This window comes from Equus caballus, chromosome 6 (genome assembly GCF_041296265.1).
Source record: "Equus caballus isolate H_3958 breed thoroughbred chromosome 6, TB-T2T, whole genome shotgun sequence".
Lineage (NCBI taxonomy): Eukaryota > Metazoa > Chordata > Mammalia > Perissodactyla > Equidae > Equus > Equus caballus.
Genome location: NC_091689.1, coordinates 92,032,366 through 92,051,310, shown reverse-complemented (window position 1 = coordinate 92,051,310; position 18,945 = coordinate 92,032,366). Strand labels below are relative to the sequence as shown.

General features: G+C 42.8%; 1 protein-coding gene and 1 long non-coding RNA gene across 8 annotated transcripts in view; one reads left to right on the top strand and one right to left on the bottom strand.

Moving 5' to 3' along the window:
* Positions 1-11,887, bottom strand: part of MON2 (MON2 homolog, regulator of endosome-to-Golgi trafficking) — a 103,716-nt gene extending 91,829 nt beyond the window's left edge. For 4 of the 7 annotated variants that reach the window (XM_070271830.1, XM_070271831.1, XM_005611362.4 and 1 more), the window contains exon 1: positions 7,649-8,164. In XM_070271830.1, the coding sequence (XP_070127931.1) occupies positions 7,649-7,759 (111 nt within the window). In that variant the 5' untranslated portion in view covers positions 7,760-8,164. Of the gene's footprint in view, positions 1-7,648; positions 8,165-11,747 lie in introns of those variants that run through there. The other 3 variants (XM_070271832.1, XM_070271836.1, XM_070271834.1) reach the window with 2 other exon arrangements.
* Positions 8,300-18,945, top strand: part of LOC138924847 (uncharacterized) — a 28,527-nt gene continuing 17,881 nt past the window's right edge. The window contains exon 1 of the long non-coding RNA XR_011440165.1: positions 8,300-8,436. This is a non-coding gene — a long non-coding RNA (uncharacterized lncRNA). The remainder of the gene's footprint in view (positions 8,437-18,945) is intronic.

Here is an 18,945-nt window from a genome sequence, read left to right as displayed (position 1 = left end):
CTAAAAGAAAGGTAATAAAGCAGAGGAACATTAACTTGAAAATCCTGGGCAGAAGCTGCAACTGTTTTTGCTTTAGCAACTAGCTAGTATACGGCACACAGTAAATATTCAAAAATTATTTCATGAACAAATGAATGAGGGAAGAAATTATCTGTAAAGTTGGTTAATCCATGCAACAAATGGATGAGCAACATTTAAAGTGGGATTGAAGGAAAGGTAGGATTTTAATTTAAAAGAAAGATGGGAGGAGGTGATTCCAGGCAGCAAAACAAACCTCAGAAAGCACAGCATAGAAGAAGGAAGCAGCAGGGTATATTTGGAGAATACGCAGCAGCAATACAGTTTGGCTGAAGCATAAAGATAAAAGGAAAAGTTGAGGGTGATCAAAGTGGAAAGGAAGGTTGGGAAGATCAAAAGGGTCTTAACGCTATGCTAAGGAGTTCCATAAATACAGAGAAGCCACTGAGGGTTTCTGAGCTGGTTAAGTACACTAGTCTGATGGTAACATACAGAATGGTTTGTCTCTCATGCCATTAATGCCTATCAAAGGCCAGGCATAAGACTGAAACCTGCAACTAGAATAACAGCTGAGAAAATAGAAAAAAGGAGAGTTGTGTTAGAAATTACAGAGCTGGAAGGAACAGCTGACAATGAATAAAGAGAACTGAGGGTGAGAAGAGAGCCAAATATGACCAAGGTAAGCAACAGTGATAAACAGCCCTAACAGAACAAGTGAAGTGGTGGGAAAGGACAAGTTTTGAGGAAAATAAGTTCAATTACAAGAAGTTCTATCTGAAATGTGTGAAAGATATTCTGGTAGATGTGTTCGACAGCTGGAAATAGCTCAAGTTAGTGAAGCAGAGTTAGGAGCCAGCATTATGGTAAAGCCAGAAGCAATGGGAGAGGATGACAATGCTAAGGGGATGAGCATGGAGAAAGAAGAGGCTGAAGACAAAACTTGAGATGCATTTATATGTAAAGAAAAGGAGAAAGAATACTGAGATGGAGAGGAGAAATACAAAAGTAGAGTGCCACAAAAGTCAAAATGAGAGAATTCCAAGATGGAAAGAATGACGAATAATAACAAATAATGAAGCAAGGCGGATGAATGAGAACAATGATAAAAATAAGTTAAGGATGTTTTAAAGGCATCTGCAGCATGCTATAACGGAAAGGAGAGGGGTTAGAAATGGATGCACATGGATTCACATCCCACTTCTTCCACCTTCTAGCTTTACTACCTTATGCAAGTGACCGAACCTCTCTAAACCATAGTTTCCTCATGTGTAAAACTGGAATGGCATGTTGCAATAGTCAATGAATGCAAAGTTCCTAGCCTAGTGGAGAGAGAATATTTTACTCAACCTTGAGTTAACTTCAGGAAGATAAAGGCAGTTTCTCATTCATTTCTGCATCTCCTGGCATGCTTTACACTTAGGAAACTAATAAATTTCTATTAAATTATAAGAGTAATAGCAAAACCCAATGTTTTGTACATGGCTGAAAATAAGCTACACTTACATAAAAGAAAAAAAGAAGAAGAATTACACTTTTGAAGTATGTCTTCTTTTTTGGTTTATAAGCCAGGAACAATGTCTTTTATTGCTTCTATATCACACAAAACACAGTGCTAAGAAGATAATATATTCTTTTTGACTGAAATATGTTTTCATTCATCTTTGCCCTCTATCCATTGTCTACATGAAAATAAAAATACAATGGTCAGGGGCCAGCCTGGGACCGTAGAGTTTGGGTTCACGCACTCTGCTCTGGTGGCCCAGGGTTCACAGGTTCAGATCCTGGGCATGGACCTACACACTGCTCATCAAGCCATGCTGTAGCAGTGTGCCACATACCAAATAGAGGAAGACTGGCACAGATGTTAGTTTAGGGACAATCTTCCTCACACACACAAAAATACAATGGTCAAAACTTAGTAAAAAATAAACTGTTAGGTTTTCTACTTTAACAAATTTCAATGGTCATGGTACTAACTTTCATAAATATATAAAGTATGCTATAGACTAATCAAAAGCTTTTTAAAGGACTCTCACTACAAAATGCTCTTACGACACTGCAATAAGCTAGTAAAATTTTCTGAGAAGTCAGTGAAAAAGTTATTGCTTATACTACTCTTGAAGTTAACATCTAAAATATTTATCAGAAGAAAACGAATTTAATGAGAACTTAGAAAGCTAATGTACCTTTTCCGGAATAAAATCAACAGCAGCATAAAAAGAAAAAGCAGACTCAAAAACAAAGGCCAAAGTTATATAAATTTGCATTATGTAGGAAAGTAAGTCTTGACCAAAATGACTTATAACTCCTTACCACTCTTGTCATACTGTTCTGACCTGTGTTGGCAAGTTTTTTTGAATAAATTATTAAAACATTTCAGTATATAAAACATGGATTTATTTTATTATGCTTACGAAGGAAAGAACACAACTGGTTGTATCATGAGCAAATTTCTCCAACCAATGACAATGGGAAAAAACTATAGTATATTATAAAATACTGAACAAAAATAGCTCCCAATTAAGCATGTAAACATTATCCAGCCCTGACTCTTCATCGTCATAATGTCCTGAAAAGGAGCTTCTCCCTACCAGAAGAGCCAAATGACTTGGGCCTCAGTTCGCAAATAGCTGGTTAAAGGGAGAATCCTGCTGACGCTAAGTATAAGGCGTCCCTTTCACCAAGTCCCCCTCAGCCAGCTCATGCCTAAAAACACTGGACACTGAGGAACTCTACCACAGGAACCTTTGCTTTTTTAGGCAAAAACTCCTGCCAACCAACTTCTATCGGGCCTGAATGGGCAAGAGGAAACACAGTACACAGCCTGGGAAGACTATTTGTACTTTGTTACGTACACCCTTACTGATTCCACTTTATTAAGAGACAGAGAGAGAGAGAAACCCATCCAAAACCCTAATTCTGACTACCACAGCTCAAATGACTTTCATTCCCTCTCCTCTTCTACCACCCACTCCCTGGACTTCATCATCCTCCAGCGCAGCACTACTTGGCAATCTGAAATCCAATATCCCCACTATGATCCCAATCCCTGTCCATCTAGCTCTCCCACTCCCCAACTCCATTTGCTCTTTGATTAAACTGGTGCCCCTAGCCCCTTAGCCCCTCCATCTTCTTCTAACAGATCAAAGCTCTGTTGGATTTCCTTCTTTGGGAATCCAACCTACATCTCATGATCCATCATCATTTCAATCACTTTTCCTGCCAAGACTCTTAAGTGTTCCAAGTCAATATCTCCTCCACTTCTCCAAAGTGATCCAGTGCTCCCCTCAAACTTCCTACCCATCACTTCTTTCATCACTAACTACTCCTAGCAACAAGCTGGTTTCCTATCTTGCCAAGAAAACAGAGGCCACAGGCCAAACTGTCCACAACTTCCTATCTCTCCTGTCTCTCCCATATCCTTAATCTTAGCCTGCCCAGCTGCCTCTTTCCCTTTAATGCTGTTACTTCCCAAAGTTCTTTCTTTAGCCCTGATATGCTTACTCTATTCACTCTTTCTATCCCATCTTATCTAGTCCTGTGGCTTCTACTATCATGTATTAACTGATACTCCTAAATCTGAAATTCTAGACCTCTCTCTTTAAGTACCAAACCATCATTTTCAAACACCTACTTACTGGTCAGTTCCATTTGGATGTCACACATAAATCTTAAACTTAATATATTCATGACTACTCTTTTTGGCACTAAAACATTTGCTTCTCCTATGATCCTTCTCTTAGTGATCCACCCAGTTTTCCAAGCCAAAAACCTGGGAGGCATGATAGATTTCTTTCTCTATATTATACAAAAGGTCACTATACCCTCGTAATTTTACCTGCTTAATGTCTTTTTAATCCATACTCTTTCAGCCATGTCTCCCACAATGCAAGCAACTTTCTGTCTACCTCTACTGCTACTGTAATGCAGGCAATCATCATTTTTAAAAATTTGCTCGCTTCGCCTCAATCTCAGTCCCCTCTAATTCTTCCCACCAATACTGTTACAGTAATACTACTAAATATAAACTGATCCTATGACTCTCTCTCTTCAAAAGCTTTAATGGCTCCCAATCACTTACACATGAAATTTATTTTACATGGAATACAAACACGTGCTATTTCCTCTGCCTAGAATGACCTCACCTCCCACTTCTTCTGTTGGCTACCTTCTACTCATGCTACTACGACTCAGCTCAAGCATTAAACTCTCTCTGGCCACACTTTCAAGCTCAGTCAGATTGCCCTCATCTGTTTCCAGAGTAGGGCCTGCAAACAGGAAATAACCAAAAAGTGTTTATTCATTAAATACATAAAGTTTCAGACGTTACTGCCTCCAAAACCAGTGAATATCAATAATATAGAAGTGATTTTACAAAGCTTTAAAGTAATTTTTAGGACAAAGAAAAAATTTTTCACACAAATATTCCAGAACAAATTAGTCAGTACACTTGTGCTAAAAAAAGTTACACTGAGGGGCCAGCCTGGTGGCAGAGCAGTTAAGTTTGAGCACTCTGCTTCACCAGCCCAGGGTTCACCAGTTCAGACCATCAAGCCACTGCTGATCAGGCCAAGCTGTGGCGGCATCCCACATGGAAGAACCAGAAGGACCTAGAACTAAGATACACAACTATGTACTGGCGCTTTGGGGAGAAAGAAGAAAAAAGAGCAAGATTGGCAACAGATGTTAGCTCAGGGACAATGTTTCCTCAAAAAAGCATACCTTTAAAAAAAAAAGTTACACTGAAGCATGAATGTTTACATTTAAGGACTAAGAAAGAAAACAGGAAAAAAAAGAAGGAAGGCATTGCTGTTATTATTTAATTATTACCTTTATTATAAAATGACAGTGTAATTATAGCGACTATAAAAAACAACTTAACATGCGAAGCATAGATTTATAAATGAAAACAAGATGGGGAAAACTATGTAAAAAATCCAAAACAGTAGATATCAGTAAATAAGGCACTATCCTTTATGAATACTCTTTTCTTCTGTTTTTCTAACGATTTGAAATCTTAAAAAAATCCAGCTTATCATTAATTTAAAAAAAATTACAGCCAAGCATACGGCCAAAAAAGTAGAAACCACTAAAAACTTAAAATAAAGACTAAATATAGAAGATCTCCCTTCATTCCACCTTGTTTAAAAAGTGCTGAGGCAGGAGACATTCCCTCCGAAGCATATATGCGATTAGCACCGCACTGTGTTAAGTTCCTGAGTAGTCTTATAGGAAAAATACTCCAAACGAGTATTTTTCAGGTAATATCTGTGAAGATACTGGGAGAGTGTTAACTAGTACACCGATATACAGATGAAAAAGTTTCTTATGCTTAGAAAGGTTTTGCCTTAGGGTCTACCAAGCACAGCCCACCTCCTCCCCGCCCCCCCTCCCCCAAATAAATAAAACTGAAAACTTACCAGTTCTTCAAAGAACAAAAGCCAAAATTTGGCACTGCTATTAAATTGCCACGGAAAATTTAATTCAACCAAAATATTTCTTGAAAGTCAAGGCTCTCTCCTAAAAGATCATCACTATTAGGCTAATTACTTTATTATTGTTTTAAACTTGTGGCACAGTCAAGGTCATTTTTCAGTTCCTAAAGCAGGGCCCGAAGTATATGAAAAGTGCCATTGGGTAAGGAATCAAAGGTCTTACATTCAACAAATTCTTGTAAAGCGTGCACTATACAGGAAACTATGTACCAGAGATAATCAAATCCAGAATTAGTTTTGCCATTACCTCAAAGACTGGCTGCAATTACTAAACACCTCTTTAGCCAATGTTTAAGGAAAAAAAGCTCATGAGCTTTATTGAAAGTTCCTAGATCAGAAATGGATTGAGTTCTAGAGCCTCGTTTAAGTCACCTGTTTGGAACTCTGAATGCATTTTCCAACAGAAATAATGTAATAAATGGCAATTAAATTTCCAAGCTAGCCCACAAAGGCCTGTAATATAGAGGAATCATAGTTTTTATATGAATTATAAGAACTGGGAACTGTGAGTTCTATAAATTATTGTTAAAATTACAAAATAGGGGGCCAGCATAGTGGTTAAGTTCCTATGCTCAGCCTCAGTGACCCGGGATTTGTATGTTCAAATCCAGGGCGCAGATATACACACTGCTCATCAAGCCATGCTGTGGCACATCCCACATACAAAATAGGGCAAGACTGGCACAGATGTTAGCTCAGGGACTATCTTCCTCACCAAAAATAAAAAAATAAAATAAAATAAAAATTACAAAATAGGATTTGACATTTTCTAAATGAGAGCATTTCTCTTACAACTAGAACAGACTAATTCATTAAAATTCTTTAAAACAGCTTAATTTCTTAAAATTACTTGTTTTAACTTTCAACAGGAGATGATATAGAGAAAATAATGAAAATCTATATCAAAACATACTAGTGAATATCTGACATAAAACATATAACAGTCATCTTTCAAAAAAAGACATATCTGGTTTCCATCTCTGGGTAATACTTGCTTACTTTATTAAAGAAATACTAGATGGAGTTTGTGGAAGACCGAGACCAAAGCACTTACAGAAAAGTTAGGGTTCCTTGGAAGCCTACAATCCAAACTTTATTGGGTAAGTTTTATTACAGAATCTTTATAATAATAAAGGCAAAACATTTAGGTAAGTATGAAAACATTTCAGAATTCCTTGGTGACCTTTTAGGGCAAATAGTAAAAAACTCCAGGTATACCAAACTACATTAAATAAGAATAGAAATAAAATAATTGCTTTTACAAAAATGCCACTGGAATATCTTATTTCAGAAATGAGAAAAGAAACTGAGTAGCGTTTTTAAAAAGTTTAAGACAACTAAAATGGCATCTTAAGAGAAAAAGCCAATAGGGATTAAACGTTAAAAAATTTCAATTCAGAAAATACTTGGAGAATTTTAATTTGTAGCTATGATTAAGCCTCTTTAATAATACCCTTTTTGAGCTGACGACTTTCCCACCATAATCTAATAAATCCACCCTTTAACCCTATTTTACATCTGAAAGAAAATTGAAGCTCAAAGAGGTTAGGTAACACGTATTGCTAGCACTTAAATCCAAGTGTACTCCATTCGACTCCGAGCCCAGGTCTCCCATTACAGGACTGCTCTTGACAAGGCTGAACATGGTACTGTGGGTCTTCAACGTCTGTCGTAAACTGGTGTCTCGGGGTAATTTATTAATCCTTCTTGGGATCGATACGGAGCTAAGCTGCATGACACACGGCAAGAAGCACAGCTGCTTCTGACTCAGTGATACACACTACAAACGCGAGGAGCGCGGTCCACAACGGTGGACATGAGCTTTCAGAAGCAACAAACCTAAGTCTGACCACTCTGGTTTGGCTAAGCCAGAAGAGCCGAGGGTTACAACACACCCAGGTGAAATCGCCGAATCGGCTCCCTCCGCGAACTTCATCCCTAATCGGAGGAGAGGGGAACAGAGGAAATCAAAGCGCCTGAGGCCTCCCCAAAGGAAAGTGTAAAGGGCGCTTGCGGGACAGCCCGCCGGCTCGCGAATCGGGACGGGGAGGGCGGAGGGAAAGGACCGGGGCGAAGGCCCGCGCGGACCGGCCCGGGCGGCCCCCGCGCCCTCGCCCGACGCCGCCGCGGCTCACCTCCTTGACGGGCGGGAACTTCTTCCTGCATTCCAGGGACAGGGCCCGCAGGTCGCTCTGCATGTTCTCCAGCAGCTTCTTCACCGCCTCGGGGCTGTTGGTGCCGGACATGATCCCCCGAACTGCGAGCCGACTTCCGAGCGGCGCAAACGGACTCCGGCACTGTCAGCGCCTCGGGGCCACTGGCTGCCTCCCGGCGGCCCCCGCCCTTCGGCAGCCCGCCCCTCGGGCTCCGCGGGGGCTCGGCCGGGCCTGGGCGGCGAACCCGGAGCGAGCCCGAGCGCCCCCCGCAGCCTCCTCGCAACTCCCCGGCTCCTCTCCGCGGCGCCCCCCGCAGCCGCCCCGCCCCGCTAGGCTCCGCCGGCACTGGCCGAGGAGCCCACCAGTCGGGCAGGTCCCTCCCGCTGCTGCGGGGCCCGGCTGCCCCGGTCGTCACCGGCCAACCTGGCAGAACGCTTCAGCGCCGGCCCCCCGGGCAGCCCTGACTCGCCGACGCCATTAGCCGAGTCGCCCACAATTCCGAGCGCGGCCGGGACACGTCAACCGCACTTCCGGGACCGCGGACACCGCCCCCGCAGCAGCCAACCAGGTGACGAGCCGCCGGCGGGGCGCGGCCGGGGGCGGGGTCACGCTGGGGGCGGGCCCAGTTCCGGGCGGGGCGTTTCCCCAGCTGCACGGCCGGCGGCCGCGTAGGGTTGGGTGCTGGCGGTTAGCCTCGTCCGGATTCGATTTTTTCGGTGACAAGGGTCTGAACGGAGCCCCGGGTCCTCCTTGGCGTATCTCCTCGCGTATGTTTGTGTTAAATTGTATTTCGGTGTAAACACTTCGCTTCCTTTTGGATTTATCGTTTGTCTTGTCCCTCTTCGTTCCTGTCCCGTCGCGTCTCTGGGCCAGTAGCCCCAAATCAACGCCTACTTCCTGTTCATTTACTCCCCAGGACCTAAATTGCTGTTCCTCCAGAGAGTTGTACAAAGCGCCCTGGTGCACTTCCTGCGGAGTAGTCACTTATTTTCTTAATCTGTGACATGAGCGATAAAACGTTCCAAACCCTCCGCTGGCTTTCCCCTTCACCCCGAGTAAAAGCCAGACTCCCTCGGTTCCCCACCCGGCGCCGCGCGACCCGGCCCCCTCCCCGAGCAGCCGGCCCTGCTCCCCGCCAAAAGGAAAGCTTCAGAAGCGCTGGGGTTTGTTTTGTTTCCTGCTGTATCTCCAGCGCCTGCGACAGTGCTTAGCACACAGTAGATGATCAATAAATATTTGTGGGATGAAGGAATACCCTACCTAAAACAGAGTTGTGATGCTTAAACAAGGAACTGATAGGAAAGCCAAATACAGGTGAGGAAAGATAAACAGAAAAATCATCTGGGCCTCTCCGAAGATCCAGGTCAGTATACTTTTATACAAGACTTTTCGCAGCTACTGAGGAGGGAGCAGAGAAAGGTGGAGGGAAAGGCTGAACGAGGGTAGAGGTAGGACATGAAGAAATAAACACCTTCAGACAGCTGAGCCGGTAACACCTTTTCCGGATGAAAGACGGTGAACTGTGGGATTGTCAGTGGGCGGCAGTGTTTGACTGTAAAATAAGAAGGCCTTGAACCGCAAGTACTTTGTAAACTAAATATATATATTTTTTCATTTCGAGAAGCAGCAAAGCAAGGATGGTTGGAGGTGGCAGATGAGTAGGGAGCTCCGGAAACAGTAGTGTAGATCATCTGTGCCTATTTCACAACTTCTGGGAAATTTGACAGCTCCTACGGTATAAGCTTTATCTATTAAAAGCTGTGAATTTGGCAAAAAAAAAAAGCTTAGGTGCAATATGTGGCAGACCTTATTCTTGGGGTTTCAGGGGGCTTTTAAAAATGGTCCTCTAATAAATGGCCCAGTTATCTAGGATCAAACTCCCACCCATGTAGACGATTTTGCTTTTGAAATTTAATTTTTTTGCTATTAGTAACTTTGGCATGATTGATTCAAAATCATCAGAGTCTTTTACATCTCTATTATATATAGTTGAAGGAATGCGATTGGAATTCATTAATTGAAAACAATACTTATAACGATTTGAAAAACTAAAATTTTCTTAAGGTGTAACAATTACCTATATTTAGTATTCTGTAAATTTCTTTTAAAAAACAAAAATTAATAGTTTTCTGTCTACATATGCCCTGTGAGATTGTACTGCCCCAGAAACAATGCGTGACTTTATGCCAAAACTAAGCAAGTTAGCAGATGTAAAAATAATTTTTGATTCTACAGGTTAAGAAACCAGCTAAACTCAGGAGTTAGCATTCCGAAAAACAGAATCATTTCTCTTTTAATAGCAAAAACAAATTATTCAAATATATATATTATTGTTCTCAAGTACTTCAAGAACTTTCAAAATTGTAGCACACCTCTAAGTGTTGATGTAATGTAAAATGGTCTTCTGTGGCTACAAAATCTGTCTTCACTGAAAATTACATTAACAAAGGCCTGATCAATTTAACCTTTTATTACCATAAGTAATGCTTTCACAGCGTTATCAAGTAGTGGTTAAACCTCATGTTCTGCAGTCAAAAAACCCTACGCTGGAATCTCAGCTCTGTTAGTTACTCCCTGGGTGACTCTAGCAAATTACTTAACTTAATCTTCAGTTTCCACATCTTTAAAAGAAGAAAATACAAGTGCCTTCCTCATGCGGTGGTTCTAATGTCTAACTGAGATATTGCAGGAAAAGCACAATGCCTGGCACTCAGTAAGGACTGAGTACATGTTTTAATTAGGGAGTAGAAAATGGTAGCTCTTTTGTGATCATTACACATGCTGTCTTTTATTAACTTATAAAAAGACTTAATTATCAGCAAGTTTTAACCTTCTAGTTGAAAATTAGGAAACTCGTGTCTTTTTCTGATCCTTTGTTATGAATCTTTTAGAAAACTTATCTGTTTAAAAATGAGCATGTATTCATGTGTAACAAGAAAGCTTGTCTCATATTCTGAAATATCTGTCTCAATTTAGTGATGAAATACAAATATTACTCAATCTACTTTTCTATGTTCAATCCCTCAGATTTCACCATCATTCTTTATTGTCCTCTTGGACTTTTCTCTCTTCCACCTATTCCTTGTCTGTTAGTGTTTCCCAGAATCCTGTGCTCTCTATTCTTCTTAATTTATTCTCCTCAAGTGATCTTATGCACACCGATGGTTTCACTTACTGCCGATCTATTGATAGATTGATATCACCCTGTATAACCTCCATATTGACAAATACCAATAGAATGTCTAGATTAACAAATACCACAACAGAGACACCACTTGGGTTTACTTATCTAAGGGATGCAGAAAGGAATGTAGTTGCAATATCAGCTAAGAATGAAAGCGCAAGCTTTTAAACCTTCCAAATTCTCAGACCTTCTGGAATACATAACATCAAACCTTCTGGAAATTTCACATCCCCTCCCAGTCCTAGGCTTATACACATAAAGCTAGACCAGTCCTGTAAGTAGCCTTCTCTAGAAACCACCTCACCTAAGCAAGGTAGCCCATTAGTCTCTGAGTTCTACAAGGCACAACGTGATAGCTAAGGTACAGTATAGCAAATATTCAGACATGAACAGATTCTTTATTCTCAGCCTTCCTGGGCTAACAATCTAGTCCAAGTACATTCCTGAATTTAGTGCTATGGAAACAAAACTAGAAACTGTTACCTGGATATCTCTGAAAGTCATGATATCAAGCCCTTATACACAAGCTTATAAATCCAGAGCTCTTGTGTGAGATCCCGACATGAATATTCCACTGCCTGCTGGACATCTTTACCGGGAAGTCTCATTGGCACCTAACACTCCTCCCCAAAAAGGAGTTGGTCCTCTTCGTACATTATCTTTCTCCATGAAAGGCTCAACCATCCATCTGCTTGTCCAGACCGGGAAACTGAGAATCAAACTTGGCTCTTCCTGCTCCACATCCACTGCGTCTCAGCTGAGTCAAATTCTGTTCATTCATCCCCTTTCCTAACCTTCCACTTCACCCGCTTTTCTCCGTTCTCACTAGCTTGGTTCAGGCCATCATCATCACTCACTGGTTTAGAAGAACAATTTCCAAAGTATAATCCTTACCTCCAGTCCATTTTCTATTTATTTTCTGGTCCTAGAGTCTTCTTTCTAAAATGAAAATATGAAGCCCTTTTACGATTTTCTGTTGTTTTAAGATTAAAGTCTAAACTCCTTTACATGGTGTGCTAGTTCGATCCTTTTAGATACCTCAAGCAGCAGAGGTTCAAAGAAAGAATGCATGTGAAAATAAGAGAGAAAGGAATTCCAGGCACAAAGCCAGGCCCTATGGGAATAGGAAAGGTGTGGCTTCACAGAGCCTGCAGTGTAGTTTGGGAACTAGAAAGCGCTTTGGCCTCCATAACTGCTTGATTAATCTCAGCAGCAGATGTGTTCCGCTTCCTTCTCCCTCCTCTAATGCTTAAGTGTTACCGAGACACATCCACTCTATGTCTGCTAGTATTTCTCCTGCTTCTGCCAGCCAGTTGCCTCGGTCCCAATGCTCTGTCATTGAGGTTCGGCTTCCTCGTGTCTCCTGCTACCTCAAGGCTCTGCTGCTCTTCTTTCTCAGTCTATTTAGCTTCTGTCTCACTACCCTACCAACTATATACTTTCCTTTTATGCATCACATTCAAATTTCTGAAGAAAAAGAACCTAAGTAGTTCAGCAAATCGAATACTATAGGTGGTGTGTTCCGATTGTGCTAATGCTTTTTGCTGGGCCACCTCCTAGGTCACTGAAGGGAATACAGATCAACTGTCCTTGGAGCAGGGGGACACGCCTGGCCCAAACAGCTGTGGTCAAGGGTGATTGGTTTTATGGGGTCAGGGTAAGGTGTTCCCATGGTACAGAACATAGGCATGTATGCTGAAGAAAACCTATCAGAGGTCTGTTAGTTGAATGAATTAATAAGAAACTTTATTTGCAAATGTATTTGTAAATGCTTTTTTACCCACTTTTTATCAGTAATTATGTTTTAAGTAGTCTCACTCTATTATTTTTTCCTGTGTCATCATTAATTCTCTCACTCTGAATTACTTTTCCTGAAATTAATTCATTTTTACAATTTTCTTTTTTGACTTTTCTTTTAAAAGAATTTTACTTTTTCTTGTTTACTTTAAAAAGAATTTTACCAGAAATGGTTAGTTTTTAATGCCTCTTGGTACATGCTGTCTATGTATTTCTTATAACATATTCTCAAAGAATCCCTTAAGCTTTAATTTTCAGAATTAAAAATTATAACTTACTGACTGGTCTAAATTACATACTGGCTGAAGAATACAGATGATTTCTTTACTGAATAAAGAAATGATTACAAAAGGCAAATTATGAGTAGAGAACCTATAATTTACTATTTCCAACACTGCGTTTCTAGATGTAAGGATAAGTTGCTTGTATCTTTCTTAAGGTTACTCTCCAAAATTATTTTTTAGGGGCCAGCCTGGTGGCACAGCAGTTAAGTTCGCACATTCTGCGTTGGCAGCCTGGGGTTCGCCGGTTCGGATCCCGGGTGCGGACATGGTACCGCTCATCAAGCCATGCTGTGGTAGGCATCCCACATAGAAAGTAGAGGAAGATGGGCACAGATGTTAGCTCAGGGCCAGTCATCTCTTAGCTGGTCCTTCCCTAACTCCTTGTATCCTGGAGTGCAAATGGTGCAGAAATAGTTCTGCTCTGAAAAGACAGAAGCAACAGTCACCCCTGATCGATGGCCTCCACTCCCATAGCTCCCAGAATGTTTTCACCAGCGAAAGTAGGAGGGGACAGTATACAGGTTTGCCAGGGTCTTTCTGTATTACTGAGGTAGAGATTGAAATACTCCACTGCAGCATTTTCATAGTCCAGAGGATTATGGACTCTTTCAGCCTGTGGTTGTGATGAATTCTGTGAAGATATTTAATATTAACAACAAATTATTCTAAAGGTGTTTTTTTCTAATAGTTCCATTATTTTGTACCACCTTAAGACCTTGTGCTTTATTCTTGCTTTCCACCTTTTCCTGAGACCAAGACCACGCTGGTCATCCTTTGCTCCTTTAAATCACCTGTCTCATTGCCTTGTCTCCCACTGGAAACCACGTTGATGGGGGCTTCAGGCCAGCCTTGTCATTCGTAGTCTTCATTCCGAACTGCCCTCCTGGACTTCCTTCTCACACCTGACTCTGTCCTTCGACTCCAGCCTTACTGGCTGAATTGAGCTGGGGTCCCTGGGAGCAGGCCTTCAGGAGAGATTTGTATGCTGTGATTTATTATGGCCGTGTTCCCAGAAGAAACCAGTAAGAGTGGAGAAGGCAAGGAAGTAGAAGAGGCCGATCAGGCAAAGCCCCAGGGAGGGCAGGGGAATTTGGGGAACCCCTTCAGCCAGGGAGTCCCTCACACACATCTCTCCCAGTTCCTCTGGCTCTTGTGTATGTGGGGCAAAGAAGCTACAGAAGCCCAGGGGACAGTCTTTTGGAAGCAAAAGCGTGCTGAAAAAAAGGGGACAGAGAAGACCAGACAGGCTACACAGAAATGATAAAAGGGATGGGGATCTGGACAGAATGCTGCCTACACTGGTGTTCCTGGGCCCCCTCGGTCGTTACCCCTCCTAGACCAGCTCCTCCCTGAGACCCTCTGCCTCCGCCTCCGCTGGCGGACAGCTCTCTCACCAGGCGCCCTCTAGCCCAGTGGTTCTCCATTGGAGCTGATTTTTCCCACTCCTTGCCCTGGGACATTTGGCAATGTCTGGAGACATTTTTGATTGTCACAACTTGGGGTGGGGATACTAATGGCATCTCGTGGGTAGAGGCCAGGGCTGATGCTAAACATCTTACAGCATGCAGGGCACCCCTTCTCCCCAACAAAAAATTATCCAATCCAAAATGTTGGTAGCACTGAGGTAGAGAAACCCTGCATCTAGCATTAGTTCCGGCAGTTTGATCACTGTTTTGTTCTCTTTGAAACCCTGACTTGTAACCTGGTACCTCAGTTCTTTAGGAATATTCTTATGAATACCCAGGCGCCTCCTCAGACTGAGAGTTAGTGCCTGAGCCCAGCGCCATGTCCTGCCCACCTGCCTGGACCTCAGAATATTGCCTCCCTGTATGGAGGAGCTTTGTCTGCCCACGTGGCTGAACAACATGTTCCTCTGGCTGGATCTTCTTAAAGTCAGTTATCAACCCTGAATATTAATATTATCTGTTGTTTGTTAATCTGTTCTTCGATATCAAATGCTGCCTTCCTGTCTAGACTTCTTCCTGTGGCCTCTGGTTCTTCCCACTCCTCAACCTACTGCTCTTTCACCAAATGGGCACGTATTGTTTCGTCCTCCCATTTTCCCTGGTTAGCCCTACCTCTTTGCAATTACCATGTCTATGTCCAGCTGCTTGACTAGACACCTCAAAATGTGCTTTAGAATTATAAGACCTGTCCCATAAAGCCAGGTATAGACGTAGGAAATCATATTTGTTTAGCTCGATATTCCCTAACTGGAAAAATCAGGAGACGAGTGCACACACAAAGCAGGCTCTACACCAAGGTGGTCCTCTGAGTCCTCCTCTAAGTCTGAAGAGGGGCGATAGTTACCATTTATGGAGCAACTGTGTGGGAAGCTCTACACGACACGCATTTACTATCTCATTTAATTTAACCTTGGCAAAAAATCCTGTGAGTTAAGAATTACTGCTTCTGAGGGCTGGCCCCGTGGCCGAGTGGTTAAGTTCACGCGCTCCGCTGCAGGCGGCCCAGTGTTTCGTTGGTTCGAATCCTGGGCGCGGACATGGCACTGCTCATCAAACCACGCTGAGGCAGCGTCCCACATGCCACAACTAGCAGGACCCACAACGAAGAATATACAACTATGTACCGGGGAGCTTTGGGGAGAAAAAGGAAAAAAATTAAAATCTTTAAAAAAAAAAAAAGAATTACTGCTTCTGTTTTACAGATGAGGAAACTCAGGCTCATAGAGATTAATTCACTTTCTAGAGGTCCTCTAGCTAGTAGGCAGTGAGTCAGGATTCCAACACAGGTTTTTGACTGTAAAACTTGTGCTCCTATGTCGCATTTCAGAAGTGACATGTGATCCCATGAAAAATCTGATACAGCTTGAGGCCTGTCTCCTCCTTTGATGTATTTCCTGAACACCTTATTGATTGGAGCCTTCCTTTCAGATTGATTATCTGTGTAGGAAGAAAGAGCTTTAGGGTTGTCCCAGCGCTAGTACGTCTCCCTTTGGGCAGTCACACACTGCATTTAATTGTGAGGTTATTTCTCTGTCTCCTCGCCATACCACAAGTTCTTCAGTGGAAAGGCCCGAGTGTTATTCATAGCTTATACATGGTTCATAGTTATACATGGGCAAATGTATATAGGTTTCAATAAGCATTTGTTTTACTTATATGGATCCTTGTCCTCAATCATAGAGGAACAAAGGTACTGAGAAAGTTATCAAGACAAGAATTCAGGGCCGGCCCGGTGGCGCAGCGGTTAAGTGCACATTTTGCTTCGGCAGCCCGGGGTTTGCCAGTTTGGATCCCGGGTGCGGACATGGCACCGCTTGGCAAGCCATGCTGTGGCAGCTGTGCCACATATAAAGTAGAGGAAGATTGGCACGGATGTTAGCTCAGGGCCAGGCTTCCTAAGCAAAAAGAGGAGGATTGGCAGCAGTTAGCTCAGGGCTAATCTTCCTTAAAAAAAAAAAAAAAGAATTCAAACAAAGGAAAACAAAATAAGGGACTAGGGGGTACACACTGAGCAAATCTTGTGGAAGTGAGGGCCACCATGTACCGGCCACCCTACATCTTTTTCCAAATAGCTGCTTCCTTCCTTCAAGGAATATTTGTTGAGTGAATGAGTGAGTGAGTGAGTGAGGAAATGAATGCTGCTACTGAGATGAGATTTCTTTCTTCACATTTTAAGACCTCAACTGTAAAAATACCTGGCCATTGTGAAAACAACCACATGTGGCATATGATGTGTGTCAGAAGTAAATGTCTCAAAACTTTGAAATAAAACGAGTAACAACCAAGAATTCTTGTTGAGATCAATGAAGACAGTGTAGATTCTTGACCAAGACTTGGGTACTTTGTGTGCAGTAATAGACGAGTTCCGTGACTATAGTGATATCCCTGACATTTGATAAATCTTTTCTTTTATAAATTATTATATTACAAGATTAGTGACTTTACATTTTTAAAATTAGTGTTGTGAAAATAAAAGTTACACCAGTAGCAGGAATACCAAAACAAACCAAAACACCCACCTTCCCACCATCTTATTAAATTGTTGGTCTTCATTTTTCTGTTTCCTTGTAGTTCCTGTCTATGTTCATACCTAATTTTTACCCATCATTAGCATCCATTTGAGTCTTTTTGACACAGTGTGCTGCTGCAGCATCATTATTAACGTGATTTGATTCTTCCAAGCTTCAAGTATGTGTCCCTAACTCTACTTTACCAACCATCCTCTTGGCAGAAGGTACCTGCAGCGTCACACCTTTGCTCACAGTGCCCCATCTTGCCTCTGCTTCTTCTCCCTCATTTTCCCCCTTTTCTGTTCCACCCTATTTCACAATGGCCTCTGTCCTTACATCTTGGCTTTCATGTCCATGACTGGCCTTAATCCTAACATCACTAGTCCCTCTGACACTGGCCCCACATTCTCTCTCCCCTTTTTCCCATTGGTGGCCTTTCCTCTGCCTCAAAGGTGTCCCTCGCCATGTAGCTCTATTCATTTTCTACTTAGTATCTCCTCCACCAGTTGTCTTATCCTTGCCGCCAGAGTCCTCTCTGTCATTAGACCCCGACTCTCCCCATCTCTCCCTTTTCTTGTGCTCAGATTTGGGCTCCTCTCTCTCACCAGCACATTTGTTGGCTCTGGGCCTGGCCACCCCTCCCTTTCTTTGCTTTATCCTTACCTCTGGGCACCTCTCTTACAGCAGGGTGCTTTTTGCCCTGGATTCTATGTTTGTAATGGGCTTTCAGTTAGCCCCGCATGTTGCCTTTTCCCCTCTCCCGTGAAGCACACTCAGATTTTTGTCCCCCTTCCCTTACTAGACCTTACTTGGTCTCTGGACTACATGTCCTCCCCTGGCGACACGCTCTCTCAGGACATGAACATCTACCAGTCATGGCCCAACCCTTGAATCCCAGTGATTCATTGGTCTTTCATCCCCCACCACCAATCCTCTCTGCATCACCACCAGCAGCCTCTACTTGCACTGTAACTCAATCTGAATCAGTTCTCCATGTCCCATGGACATCAACCCCAGGCAGTCCTTCCTGACTGGCCTCTTCTCTCCCAACCAGCTCAGGCATCAAGGGCTCAAGCCTGCTCCTTGCAGCCTCACCAAGGAAGGGGAACATCCCCTCTGAGCTCAGATTTCACGTCTGGAAGAAGTCGGTAGAGACGGCTTTAGATATTACTGCCATGGTCAAAGAATCCTGGGGAAAGACCCCCATCTTCCTCAACCACAATCAGGAGACATCCCAAGAGTTTGTGAGCTGGAAAACTCAAAAAAAAGTAAAAGCAGTTCTGAGTATGTGTAAGGTTCAGGGAACTGAGGAATGCCCCTTACCGCAGAGATTCTGGGCTTACCGAGATCCAGGACAGCCATGTCTCCACAAACATCGGAGCTTCTTTAGGAAAAAAAAAAAAAAGATGTAAGCAATGAATTTAGGGATTTCAGCGGTCAAAGAGACCAGGGAAATTGTCAGGTCCTCGCTTCTCAACAACTATCAGGAGACTTTGTAAGAACTAGCGACCTTAGAAATTACCGTATGGTAGATAGGAATGTAGTCTGGCGGTCAAGATTTGGCCCAGGTTCATTTCCCAGTCGGAGAACCTCATCACCTGTCTGGTGGTTGTCACACTGTGGTGGTGAGTGTTGCTGTGATGCTGAAACCTGTGCCACCAGGATTGCAGATACCAGCAGGGTCACCATAGTGGACAGGTTTCAGCAGAGCTTCCAGACTAGACAGAAGGACTTGGCCACTCACTTCCAAAAAATTTGGCCATGAAAGCCCTGTGAATAGCAGTGGAGCATTGTCTGAGGTAGCGCTGGAAGGAGAGAGGATGAAGCAAAACAACTGGGCAGGGTTCTCTTCTACTGTCCGCAGGGTCCCTAGGAGTCAGAATTGACTTGATGGCACTAACAACGAGATAGTCATCTATATGGTCTAGGAGCTTCAGCAGGCAAGGAATGCCCCATACCACATGTTGATTGCCCAAGATCCAGATCCAGGCTAGCCATGCTGTAAAGAGCAGCTTCCTGGTAAGCTTGGACAGAG